Consider the following 13,922-nt stretch of genomic DNA (forward strand, 5'->3'; position numbering starts at 1 on the left):
GGGGTCCTATCGGGCTTGGTTAGCCTGTGGGACTCCGGAGGCAGCCGACAGGTATCAACAGACCAAGCGGAATGCGGCTCAGGCAGTGGCTGAAGCAAAAACTCGGGTGTGGGAGGAGTTCGGAGAGGCCATGGAAAAAGACTTTCGGACTGCCTCGAAGAGATTCTGGCAAATCGTCACGCGTCTCAGGAGCGGAAAGCGGTGCTCTACCTGCACTGTGTATAGTGCTGGCGGAGCGCTGCTGACGTTGACTGAGAAAATTGTCAGGCAGTGGAAGGAATACTTCGAGGACCTCCTTAATCCCACTGACACGTCTTCCGAGGGGGAAGCAGAGTCTGGGGATGAGGGGAATGACCCGCCAATTTCCGGGGGCGAGATCACTGAGGCAGTTAAACAACTCCTTGGTGGCAGAGCCCCTGGTGTTGATGAGGTCCACCCCGAGTTCCTGAAGGCTCTGGACGTTGTAGGGCTGTCCTGGTTGACACGCCTCTGCAATGTTGCGTGGAGATCAGGGGCAGTACCTGTGGACTGGCAGACCGGGGTGGTGGTCCCCATCTTTAAGAAGGGGGACCGGAGGGTGTGTTCCAACTACAGGGGGATCACACTCCTCAGCCTCCCTGGGAAAGTCTATGCCAGGGTGCTGGAAAGGAGAGTTCGTCCGCTAGTCGAACCTCGGATACAGGAGGAACAATGCGGTTTTCGTCCTGGGCGCGGAACACTGGACCAGCTCTTTATCCTCTCGAGGATACTTGAGGGTGCAGGGGAGTTTGCCCAACCAGTCTACATGTGTTTTGTGGACTTGGAGAAGGCATTCGACCGTGTCCCTCGGGGTGTCCTGTGGGAGATGTTGCGGGAGTATGGGGTGTCTGGCCCATTGCTACGGGCCATTCGATCCCTAACCAAGAGCTTGGTTCGCATTGCCGGCAATAAGTTGGACTCGTTCCCGGTGGGTGATGGGCTCCGCCAGGGCTGCCCTTTGTCTCCGGTTCTGTTCATAATTTTTATGGACAGGATTTCTAGGCGCAGCCAAGTGGCGGAGGGCTTTCGCTTTGGTGGCCTCAGAATCTCATCTCTGATTTTTGCGGATGATGTGGTTCTGTTGGCTTCATCGGGTGAGGGCCTCCAACTCGCACTGGAACGGTTCGCAGCCGAGTGTGAAGCAGCGGGAATGAGGATCAGCACCTCCAAATCTGAGGCCATGGTTCTCAGCCAGAAAAGGGTGGAGTGCCCACTCCAGGTCAGGGATGAGTTCCTGCCCCAAGTGGAGGAGTTCAAGTATCTCGGGGTCTTGTTCACGAGTGATGGGAGAAGGGAGCCGGAGATCGACAGACGGATTGGGGCTGCAGCTGCAGTAATGCAGACGCTGCACCGGTCCGTCGTGGTGAAGAGGGAGCTGAGTGTAAAAGCGAGGCTCTCAATTTACCGGTCGATCTACGTCCCTACCCTCACCTATGGCCACGAGCTGTGGGTAGTGACCGAAAGAACGAGATCGCGGATAGAAGCGGCAGAAATGAGCTTCCTCCGAAGGGTGGCTGGCCTCTCCCTTAGAGATAGGGTGAGAAGTTCGGCCATCCGGGAGGGGCTCAGAGTAGAGCCGCTGCTGCTCCACATCGAAAGGAGCCAGCTGAGGTGGTTCGGGCATCTGACAAGGATGCCCCCTGGGCGCCTCCTGGGTGAGGTGTTCCAGGCATGTCCCACCGGGAGGAGGCCCCGGGGCAGACCCAGGACACGCTGGAGAGATTATATCTCTCGGCTGGCCTGGGAACGCCTTGGTGTTCCCCCGGATAAGCTGGAGGAGGTGGCTGGGGAAAGGGAGGTCTGGGCCTCTTTGCTTAGGCTGCTGCCCCGTGACCCGGCCTCGGATAAAGCGGATGAAGATGGATGGATGGATGGAACCTTTTTTTTTACTTTTGCTTTTCTTTTTAATGAGGATATTTCAAAAATGCTGGGGTGCAGGAATCAAAGCAAAGGATACAAACAGACTGAACAAACTCATCAGGAAGGCCGAGTCTCTTGTTGGCATAAAGCTCGCCACCCTGGAGGAGGTGATCAGTAACAGAATGCTGACAAGACTGCTGGCAATCATGGACAATGAAACCCACCCCATCCATAACACACTGGACGACTTGAAGAGCAGTTTCAGCAATAGGTTCCTTCAACCTTGCTGTCTGATGGAACGTTACAGGAGATCATTCCTTCCTGCTGTTATCAGACTCTGTAATTCTTCCACTTGGGTCAGACCCACACATGTGGAACAGAATTAATCAAACTTTAATGCACCGTGTCACTTTTTAATACCACTACATAGTTGCACAAATAGTTGTCCTTTTATATTCATAGTTATACCTATATCTCAATATTTATCCATTTATCTTAGTCTTTATCCATTATAACTCATTTTATATGAGTGCTTGTTGTTTGTTGTATATTTGCTGCTATGACAACTCAAAGAGCGATTCAGAAGACCCCTATGAAAAGACCATCGTAGGAACAGTTCACCCTGCCCGGGATAGGGTTACCGGGGCCTCGCCCTGGAGCCAGGCCCAGGGAGGGTGCCCGAGAGCAAGCGTCTGGTGGCCGGGACTTGGTCCATGGGGCCTGGTCGGGCACAGCCGAAAAAAGGGACATGGGCCCATCTTCCTGCAGGCCCACCACCCGCAGGAGGCACCGTCGGGTCGGGTTCAATGTGAGCCGGACGGCGGCCAGGAGCGGAGGTCCTGACAGACCGAACCCTGGCTACCAAGACTGGCAACTGGGACATGGAATGGGGAAGGAGCCTGAGCTAGTGCATGAGGTTGAGAGGTACTGGCTAGATATATACGGGCTCACCTAAATGCATGGCCTGGGCTCTGGAACCAGCCTCTTGGATAGAAGCTGGGCTCTGTCTCAGTCTGGAGTTGCCCATGGTGAGAGGCGGCGGGCCGGGGTGGGTATCTCTGTATCCCTTCAGCTTGCTGCTGGTATGTTGGGGTTTCTCCCAGTGGATGAGAGGGTTTGTTCCCTTCGCCTTCGGGTCAGGGAATGGGTCCTGACCGTCGTCTGTGCTTATACGCCAAGCGGCAGTTCAGAGTACCCAGCCTTCTTGGAGTCCCTGGGTGGGGCACTGGAGGGTGCTCCTCATAGGGACTCCGTTGTCCTACTGGGAGACTTCAATGCTCATGTGGGCAATGACAGCAAGATCTGGAAGGGTGTGATTGGGAGGAACGGCCTCCCGGATCTGAACCAGAGCAGTGTTTTGTTATTGGACTTCTGTGCAAACCACAGTTTGGCCATAACGAACACCATGTTCGAACATAAGAGTGTCCATAAGTGTACGTGGCACCAGGACACTCTAGGCCACAGGTCAATGATCAATTTTGTAATCGTATCACCAGACCTGAGGCCATATGCTTTAGACAACTGGGTAAAGAGATGGGCTGAGCTGTCAACTGATCACCACCTGGTGGTGAGTTGGATCAGGACACAGGACACAGCACAGGACAGACCTGGTGTGCCTAAATGTAAAGTGAGGGTGTGCTGGGAACGCCTAGCAGAGGCTCCGGTCCGCAAGATCTTCAACTCACACCTCTGGCAGAGCTTCAACAGCATTCCGAGGGAGACTGGGGACATGGAGTCCGAATGGACCATGTTCAGCATCTCCATTGCCGAAGCTGCTGCACTGAGCTGCGGCCACAAGGTAGTTGGTGCCTGTCATGGTGATATTCCCCGAACCAAATGGTGGACACCAGAGGTAAGGGGAGCCTCCAAGTTGAGGAAGGAGTCCTGAGGCAGCTGATAGGTACCGACAGGCCAAGCGGAATGCGGCGCGGTCGGTGGCTGAAGCAAAAACTTGGGTGTGGGAGGAGTTTGGAGAGGCCATGGAGAAAGACTTTCGGACTGCCTCGAAGAAATTCTGGCAAACTGTCAGGCGACTCAAGAGGGGAAAGCGGTGCTCTACCTGCACTGTGTATTGTGTGGATGGAGTGCTGCTGACTTCGACTGAGAAAAATGTCAGGCGGTGGAAGGAATACTTCGAGGACCTCCTCAATCCCACTGGCACGTCTTCCGTGGTGGAAGTAGAGTCTTGGGATGAAGGGGATGACCCGCCAATCTCTGGGGGCGAGGTCACTGAGGCAGTTAAACAACTCCTTGGTGGCAGAGCCCCTGGGGTGGACGAGGTCCACCCCGAGTTCCTGAAGGCTCTGGATGTTGTAGGACTGTCTTGGTTGACATGTCTCTATATTGTTGCATGGAGATCAGGGGCTGTACTACTGGACTGGCAGACCGGGGTGGTGGTCCCCATCTTTAAGAAAGGGGACCAGAGGGTGTGTTCCAACTACAGGGGAATCACACTCCTCAGCCTCCCTGGGAAAGTCTATGCCAGGGTGCTGGAGAGTCTGCTGGAAACAGCTGGTGGAATTTTTTTAAGAGCATTGGTTAGAGGAGAGAGAAAGTTAAGTAAATATTCAGCTAGAACATTTACTAGAAGTGCTGCTCCTGTACAGTGTACTGTATAGCAGATCAACAGAGTGGGAGGGAATAGAAAGATAGGAATAAATAGGAAGCAACAGGACTCGTCCAAAATTATGGCCTTTCTTGTGACTAAATTAATTACAGACCACTTACTTATAGCAAAACTCTTGGGGAAGATGCTCTGTCCTCATTTTCCTGAAGTATTATGTCAGAACAACATCTCTGAAATTCTGAATTTCAGTCATGCTTTAGACATTATCATAGTACTGAGAATGTACTTATGAGGTTTACAAATGAACTACTAATATAGATGAATGCTCTATTTTTGTACTACTTAACCTATTGCAATATTTTATACAATAAACTATCAAACTTTGATAGAGAAACTGCAGCTCCAACCACTCCTGTATCAACCAGTGTACAGTCTTAGATCCGAAGGCAGAAACCTGCTAACTGTTGCCACCTAACACGTAAACCAATTTGCCATTAGAGCTCCTCAGTTGTGGAATGGGAATGGCCTGCCTAACCTCAACTCATAAGTGAATTATCTAAAGCTTTTTAAAAACAAATAAAGTTGAAGTTTATCTGTCTCTCTCTCTATCTCAAATAATGCACATACATATATACATATATATATATATATATATATATATATATATATATATTTATTTTAGGGGTGCAACGATACACAAAATTCACGGTTCGGTTCGATACTTTGGTGTCACGGTTCAATATTTTGTCGATACAAAAAAAAAATGTTCATGCCTTTTTAATTTGTCATTTATTAAAATTATAAATATATATTTTAACTCAAAAGTACAGTTTTTAAATTTAATATGGATTTTACATGGACGCAAACGTGCGTTTGCGTCCATATAAAAGGCACTGTTTTTGTCTGCTAGAGTGGGATTTTCACGGCACATTCTGCACCAAATCTCTGTGCGTTCATCATTTGTTTGAAGCCAGCTCACCTCCTGCAACCACTTTTTCGAGAATATGCGCTTCTTTTGTGGTTCGGACTCCTTCTGACATTTCTTTGGAGGTGGAGGAACACCAAAGTAATTGCTTAAAGGAGCTTCTTCGACATCTTTAAGAGTTCTAAACAAATGTCTGTCCTCCTCCAGAAAATCCTATGTACGCAAAAACGCGTTGCAACTTCTTATCTTGTGCACGTTTTTTATTTTGACAGCGAATGCGCACCTGTGGACTTTCCCGAGCACTGTGTCGATCTGAGAAAGCAAGACCGAGACAACGAGACCAAGACAAGACCGAGGGATACGAGACCAAAAGAAGACCAAGACCAAAGTCTGTCGAGACCAAAAGAAGACCAAGACCAAAGTCCGTCGAGACCAAGACCACATAAAAGTGGTCTCGAGACATCCAACTCTAGTTGGACCATTATTTATTTTTCAACAGGACAAACCCCAAACACATCTCCAGGTTGTGTAAGGGCTGTTTAACCAAGGAGAGTGATGGAGTGCTCTGCTAGGCTTCACAGTCACCTGACGTAAACCCCATCATCCCAAACCATTTGGTTTGGGATGATGGGCTTTAAGCCAGATGGTTTGGGATGACGGACTCCAAAGTAAAGGCAAAAGGACCAACAAGTTGTCAGCATCTCTGGAAAGTCCTCAAGATTGTTGGAAAACCATTTCAGGTAACTACCTCATGTAGCTTATCAAGAGAATGCCATGAGTATGCAAAGCAGTAATTAAAGCAAAGGGTGGCTATTTTGAAGAACCTAAAATATATAACATGTTTTGTTTTTTACTCACTAAAACTGGAACCACATTAAATTAGAATTGTATCTTATTCTGATTTTAAGATTAGACTTGAGTGCTGCATAAATAGTTTAATTGATTTCTTATTTTTATCCTTTGATTGTTCTTTTTTCATTGTTTCTGAAAAGCACTTTGTAACCCTGGTTTTTAAAAGTGCAGTACAAATAAACTATCATTATTATTATTATTGTTATAATTACAATATTGATGGGCAATTTGTATGGCCAAGTCTTGATATTCACTGATGCTCATGAACATTCTACCTTATGATGAAAATCTGTGAGACATTTTTAATGGCCCTAAGAACAACAGATAATGTTGTGAGTCAACATAGCATAGTGAAAGCTGATAGAGATCAAGTTAGAGAAAGATACAGATATATAACATCTTAGAAACTGTAAGAGCAATGAAAAGCACAGACTAATACTGTAACACCTACACAAAGTGAGAGGGTGTCCCTCACTCACCAGTGAGTGGATGAATGTGGAACTTTCCGTGCTCATTCCCTGATCGGATACTGTAAGTAATCTCAGCATTAGTCCCGATGTCCTTGCTGGCAGCGTAAACTCTCAGAACTTCAGTACCTACTCCCACATCTTCTGGCACAGATGCCAACTGATCACGTCGCTCAAACACAGGTGGATTGTCATTGATGTCCAGGACAGTAATTGTGACATTGACCAGTGAGTAGAGTGGGAGTGGTGAGCCTTGATCAGATGCACAAACTGTTATCTGATAAAATGGCTGGATTTCACGGTCGAGAACTCTTTCCAGGACCACGATGCCTGAGTATTTGTCGATAGAGAAACATCCTCCTGCAGAGTCAGCCAGGGAATAGATCACCATACGCCCCGGACCTACAGCAATGTCAAAAGAAAAGGGTGAAGCTTTGGGCCTCAGTACACTGAAAACAACACGTTTGCCAGTGCTTGGATTTGTCTTCTTACCAAATGTTGTTATCTTTTGTAGGAGACGATATGAGATTTATACCCAGTTATAAATTTTTTTTTTACTAGTGGCCTGACATAAAACCTCTATAAAACTCTATTAACTATTAGACTGAATATTTTAAGCACTTCAAAATTTGTATACAATTAGTTTAACTTCTTTTTAGTACTACAGTATATTAGGTAAGCTTTTATATTAACATTTCCCTGTTACTATTTTTCTCTAAAAGAACTGTTTGATTTTGCATTAGCTTCTTTCACTTCATGCAGGTTTTGAATTAACATGTCTGGAAATGTCTGATAAACAGGGCTGCACATAAGTGGTCCGCAGGTACACATTTGCTGTCAAAATAAAAGACGCGCACCAGACAAGAAGCTGGAACGTGGATTTGCGTAAATAAGATGTTCTGGAGGAGGATAGACATTTGTTCAGAACTCTTAAAGATGTCGATATTTTAAAGATGTAAGCAATTACTTTGCTTACGGAATTTCTCGGAATTTCCGGGAATACGCGCTTCTTTTGCGGTGGAGGAACACCAAAGTAATTGCTTGTGGAGCTTGCTTCTTCGACAGCTTTAAGACTTCTGAACAAATGTCTGTCCTCCTCCAGAACATCTTATGTACACAAACGCGCGTTCCAACTTCTTATCTGGTGCGAGTCTTTTATTTTGACAGCGAATGTGCACCTGAGGACCACTTATGTGCAGCCCTGCTGAAAAAAATATTTCAGAATGTTTTTTCCTTAAAGGTTGTCTCCTTGTGAAATGATTTGTGCCTTCCAGCACTCATGCTATTTTCACACTGCTTCATGAAAGGAAGTTCATAACAGTCCACAAGCAAGGACCTCTGTGTCAATCTAATCCAACTTTCATTTTCAGCATGACCAAACTCTTCCTCGTGGTTCAAACCCAGACATCAGGTCGCAAGCATGATGTGCATCATGCTTAATGACATTTTTTGTGTTTTTGTGAGAATTCCGGGGAGTGATCCAAAAGGAGTGCTGGAAAGTTTGAGCACTTCAGAAAGAGCCAAATTTCAATTAGGTATGTTGTGTACCTCATTTATATTAAATACTGCTAATTTTTTTTGATGTGGCTCAATTAGTTGCACCTTGAGTAATTGGTTTCTTGTGATGCAGATTAGCAATGGAAGCAGTACTTGTAGTAGTGATAATATAAACAGTTGCCTAGTGTATCACCTTCATCAGGGTCTATGGCCTGGATACGTGTAAGTAGGGCTTTGGTGACTGTGTCTTCATAGACGCTGGTGGTGTACCGAGACTGGGTGAAAATAGGTGGATTGTCATTCACATCAGTTACTGTCAGATACACCACAGCATGGCACCACCGCCCACCACCATCAGTAGCCTGGGCAACCAGTTGATAACTAGGTGTCATCTCACGGTCCAGAGGCACAGATGACTTGATCTCACCTGGACAGGTTTAAAACAAGATATGAAACATTGTGATGGAGCCAAACGGGGGGATGACATTTGGCTTGTGTATGATTAAGTTGCGATTCATGCTAATTCAGAGAAAAAGTGTGTATTTAAAGTAGGTCTGCATCCATACCACTGTCTGGGTCAATAGTGAAGTCTTGGGATCCAGGACCATGTAGAGAGTACTGAATCCAAGCACTGATACCCATATCAGCATCTGTAGCTCCAACCCTCAACAAAACACTAGTGACTGGGAGGTCCTCTGGAATGTAGGCAGTATACATAACCTGCAGTCACACACACACACACACACACACACACACACACACACACACACACACACACACAACTAGTTATGCCAAATCAGTTACGTAGAAAAACAAAACAAAACAATACACAACTTTATTTCTCACCTTGTCACAGATTGGGCTGTTGTCATTGGTGTCTACCACTGTCACTTCTACTGTTGCTTGGGAAACAAACAATCCATCACTAGCTGTGACGTTGATGTTGTATAGGTTGCATTCTTCCCTGTCGAGTGGGCCCTTTACATACATCTTCCACTCACCCTGGACCAGACCCAGGGCAAATACACCACGATAGTTCCCACCTGGGCGGCACACACAATTAAATACAGGATCAGTCAAGAAATTAGTTAAGTATGGCTGTGAATCCATTTGTAAAATCTGAAGTGCAGTAAGGTCATTTTTAGTTTTCACTGTGGCTGAAGGCAAAGTTCAAAGTCAAAACCTGTATATTCTAAGTCAAGTTCAAATTTTAAACTATATTTAAAGTTCAAAATGGGCATAAACATCTTAATTTCATTTGAAATGTTTTGACACAGAGTAAAGTCAATTAAATATATTTTTAAAAATTGTCATTAGTGTTATCCATACAGTAATTTGTCATTTCTGTGCAAAATAATGAGCATGTTGCTGTGGCAGGGTGTGTTTTGTGGCTCAGCTACAGGGGAGGGGCAGAGCAGTGGGTTCAGGGGACAGTGATGTGGAAGGCTGCCTGGCACAGCTGAGATCCATCATGCTAACCATGCCTTCCCTATTTCAGTAGCTGCTGAGGCCCAGAAGAGGTATGTGAGGTTTGGAGTGGAGAACAGTGGGCTGGAGCCCACTGGAAAGTGTACAGTCACAGAAGTATATACATATGTGAGAGTAAAATAAAAATCAGTTTGCCAAATAAACCTGTGGAATAGGGCTGGGTATCGTCACTGATTTCTAGAATCGATTCAATTCCGATTCACAAGGTCCCGAATCGATTCGATCCACGATTCGATTTAATTAGATTCAATTCGATTTGAATCTGGGAAATTTTGACAGTCAGAAATAATTCAGATCAGTACATTTACATATTTTTGTATCTATTAAAAGGAAGCTGACACACGCAAGACTTTATCAAAGGTGTGAGCATCACAGCAGAGGCCTTTGTGTCAAAGTAGCTGAAGATAAAACACAGAAAAACATGAAGGTGATTTTCCTGGCCTGAGATTTTATAAAAATAATCTGCAGTACATCAAAAACGAAAGAAAACCATTAATCAACACATGAACATTACCTCTGAAGTTACAGCGGTTTTATTAGAGACACGGCTGAGCGTTTTGCATTTTGCTTAATTTTAAAAAGTTTAAATTTGTTCAATCAGAAATTAGGTTTACTTTTCGGAAGTAAGTAAAAGGGGAAAAAAAACGCCGGCCGACAGCGCTGTAAACAACGGTAGACTTGTGCGTAACAAGCAAGCGAATAATGCAGAAAAGAGAGAGAGAGAGAGCTGTGCATGAAGTGTGATTTTTATCCTGAAAAGTCAGCAAAAGTCAGAGTGAATTCATGATGATGTTTATGTGAAGCGTAGTTTGGATCTTCTTTTGCTGCTGGTTCGGTCAATATTGTTTGGAGAGAGATAAAACTAACAGCCATATGATCAGCGCAAAAAGGGCTTAAACACACAGCGCGGACCCGCGGATCAGAATCAGCAAGCTGTCGGCTTTCAGCCCCGATCGTCAGCTGAGAAAGGCGACATCTCACTGATTCTGATCCGCGGGTCCGTGCTGTGTGTTTACGTCTTTGTGCAGAAGCCGTGTACCTGCTCTCATTTACTGTCTTAGCTGTTTGGTGGTTGTTGAAATTTTGTGATCTTTCACCTGAGATTCTGGCATTTCGGGCAAAATAAATTAATATTAAAAAATCGATTCAGGATTTTAATGAATCGATTTTACGTTATCCAAGCCAGAATCGATTTTAATCGATAAATCGATTATAAAAACCCACCCCTACTGTGGAATCATCGGGTCCTTTATATAAAGTCTTTATCGCTGAGTGTAAGATACACAAGTTGTCTGTCTGGTAGCTTGAACTACTATTACTTCAGACTTTGCATCGTGTGACTATCTGACATCATACTGTTGCTGATTTTTAAAAACTGTTTTGTTTTGTTTTCTTTGTTTTTCAATTTATTTAACTTTTTTTGGCTGTCCTGCCTGGCTGCTTCGGAAATTAGAATTATGATCTGAACTGCACTGTTGTGTATCTTGGTTTTCAGGACAGGCAGAAGCTTGTAAGAGAAACAAACACCTGGAACACAAGAATTCGAAAATGCAATCAACAATCTTATTCTGATATTGGTGTATGTGTGTGCGAATGTGATAGAGGAAAAAGAGCAGGATTGTCAAGTTCAAGTGTGTGTGTGTGTCTTTGTCATTAAATGTACTTAGAAATTAGTGAGGGAAGTGACGGGAAAAGGTAAGCGACCTATGTTGTAGGTGACGTCAGACGCTGGAGATTTGGCGGAAAAAAAGCGTAGAATTTAACAAAGTTTCTTTAAGCTTCAGTATTGCCAAATAAACTAATCAATTGTCATATAACTAACAACATCTGTCCTATCATGTCTAACACCCTGGAGGACAACGGGGAGAGTTTAGACGCTCTCCAAGATTACATCGACCGGTGCTTTAGTAATGAAGAAGGCTCAGAGTGCATCTTCCCCAGCCAAAATTGAGACACCGTCATCGAAGAGATGTCGCCCGGCAGACTCCCCCGGTACAACATTGCCTGCCGGTGTTCTTGGAATCCATCCTACCTGGCAAACCATCCTACCCGTTGTTTCTGCGCATGCGCACAGTGGCAAATTGTCCTACCTTTGTGAATATTAGCTAGAAAAATACTCTGACCGGTAAAATTAACTGCCAAACCAACCTACCTTTGTGAATGTCACCTACAAGCAGTGTTGGTCAAGTTACTTGAAAAAAGTAATCAGTAACTAATTACTGATTACTTCCCTAAAAAAGTAATCCCGTTACTTTACTGATTACTTATTTTCAAAAGTAATTAATTACTTAGTTACTTAGTTACTTTTTAAAAATACGATTTACAACCTGAGTAGGTGACAAAGCGATAGATCTTTCAGCCCAATTCTACTTTTTCTGCATAATCCATCATACAAAATGTAATAATACGGAAAAGTCTCTTTTTAAAACTTGTTTTATTAGTTTTAACCTTTTAACTTTATGCATCAAGCAAAAATTTAATTATATGCAACATTCTCTGACTGGAAGAAATTTATCTAACATTTAAATTTATTTTCTGCACATTCCAGCACATAAAATATTTTTTTGTGTGCGTGTTTACACTCACTCTTTCAAATAGATGCAAGTAAAACAGAACAGAAAATAAATAACATCAAAGACTAGCGCTCCTGTTGCTCTGTTTTCACCTGTAAAGCAGGAGTGGCGTAGGCGGAGGTTTACCCTGGTGCAGGTGTGCCGCAGCGGTCAGTGGAAGAATCCGCGAGTTTCTCTGTGAGTTTCCCATTACGTCATAGCGCACTCGGTGCTTGCTTGGAAGTTTAGGGGGGGTTTTTCGCTGTAAAAAGAAGTTTTCTTCCCACGCACAACGGACACTAATGTTTTTGTCACTTTTTATGGAATCAAACTCAAAGTAAGGTCAGTACTTCCACGCTTTAAACGCTGCACGCTCATACTCTCTCCCGCACTCATATGATCCATTGTTGATCTGCACACAGCTGTTGTCACGAACGTCGCACTCGCTTACGTCACTGTCATGAGACATTCTCGCAAAAAAAAAAAAATCACGATTTTAGTAATGCTGGGCAGACACTGTGCGATTTTTGGCCCATTTTGAGCCGATTTTTGAGTCGTGCGACCGTTTTGGCGATCGGCCCGATTTTGGCCTTCATCATGCGTCGTGCATCGTGTATTATACGTGGGGTAACGAGAAGCGATTGACACCTCACGACGAGCTCCCGATCATCAATCGCTTGGTCGTGAGGGTGTCACCGCAGTTTCTCACACTGCGCACGCGCAAACACAAATGTCAGCGAAAAAGACGGCGCAGCACGGCAGTGCAGCGTGTGATCTGGACACAAGCGATGGAGGCACAACTTGTAGAACTTTGGAAAGCTCATCCGAGCCTTTTTGATGTGGCCTCACAAAATTATCACGACCACAACAACCGTGAAAATAGTTGGATCTACACTGCTGCTCAATCACAGCTGCCTGATCAATGTTTTTCATTAGCAATTTAGCAAAGTTGATGGCGGTGGTGTGCGTGTCTGTGTGAGTGAAAGACAGAGGGGGAGAGCGCGACAGGTTTTCTGTTATAACCTTCATTTTTATGGACGCACTCAGGATCTAATGTTCATTAGATTAACCACACTTATACAGACTGTATATAACAACCAACTCTAAAATGTTTGTTCACAGAGAAAAGACACAGGCAGACTACTCTAACGACATGTGATGTTACAACACTAGTGAAATATTAGTGTCATTTCATTCATTTCAAAGATTTATTTGCATGACGCACAAACAGACACAATTGAAAGGTACAAATCGTTAGCTTCATAGCATAATTGCCTAAGTCATTTGACTAAGTCAATGACTTAGGCACTTATGCTATGAAGCTAACGAAATGTATTGTGCATGAAACGAATTCAAACGTGCTGCAGATGTGTGTCACAAGTTGAGCTGGCTGTAGGCTGTGGCACTTGGCCAGAGGTGGCACTGGTTGATTCGAGTCCATGTTAGCGCACACAAAGTAAACTGCTCGCTTTAGTTGTGAAGCAATCACGCTGAAACCGGAGAAATAAAACGTGCGAGGGGAACAATAACGACGACAAGAGTCTACCGATCGTTTACTCGTGCTGTGCTGTGAACAACATCGGCGTGGTGTTAATTGTTTGCTGTTTTCGCGATTGCGTCGCGCATGACGATATCACCAGGTAAACTCGCCACATTTTTAAACATTTTGTCGTTCAACAGCATCAAGACTGACGGAG

The 13,922-nt window shown here is 44.7% G+C and overlaps 1 protein-coding gene across 4 annotated transcripts in view; it reads right to left on the bottom strand.

The window, feature by feature from the left end:
* Positions 1 to 13,922, bottom strand: part of fat3a (FAT atypical cadherin 3a) — a 179,253-nt gene that overhangs the window by 48,748 nt on the left and 116,583 nt on the right. For all 4 annotated transcript variants that reach the window (XM_085479106.1, XM_085479105.1, XM_085479104.1 and 1 more), the window contains exons 12-15: positions 9,032 to 9,228; positions 8,752 to 8,905; positions 8,379 to 8,612; positions 6,701 to 7,090 (exon numbers count right to left, since the gene is read on the bottom strand). In XM_085479106.1, coding sequence (XP_085335232.1) covers positions 6,701 to 7,090; positions 8,379 to 8,612; positions 8,752 to 8,905; positions 9,032 to 9,228 — 975 coding nt within the window. The remainder of the gene's footprint in view (positions 1 to 6,700; positions 7,091 to 8,378; positions 8,613 to 8,751; positions 8,906 to 9,031; positions 9,229 to 13,922) is intronic.

The sequence above is a fragment of the Copadichromis virginalis genome, linkage group LG14 (assembly GCF_057382275.1).
Source record: "Copadichromis virginalis isolate Kocher_CV1m ecotype Utaka linkage group LG14, C_Virginalis_male_GT1.1, whole genome shotgun sequence".
NCBI classification, from domain to species: domain Eukaryota; kingdom Metazoa; phylum Chordata; class Actinopteri; order Cichliformes; family Cichlidae; genus Copadichromis; species Copadichromis virginalis.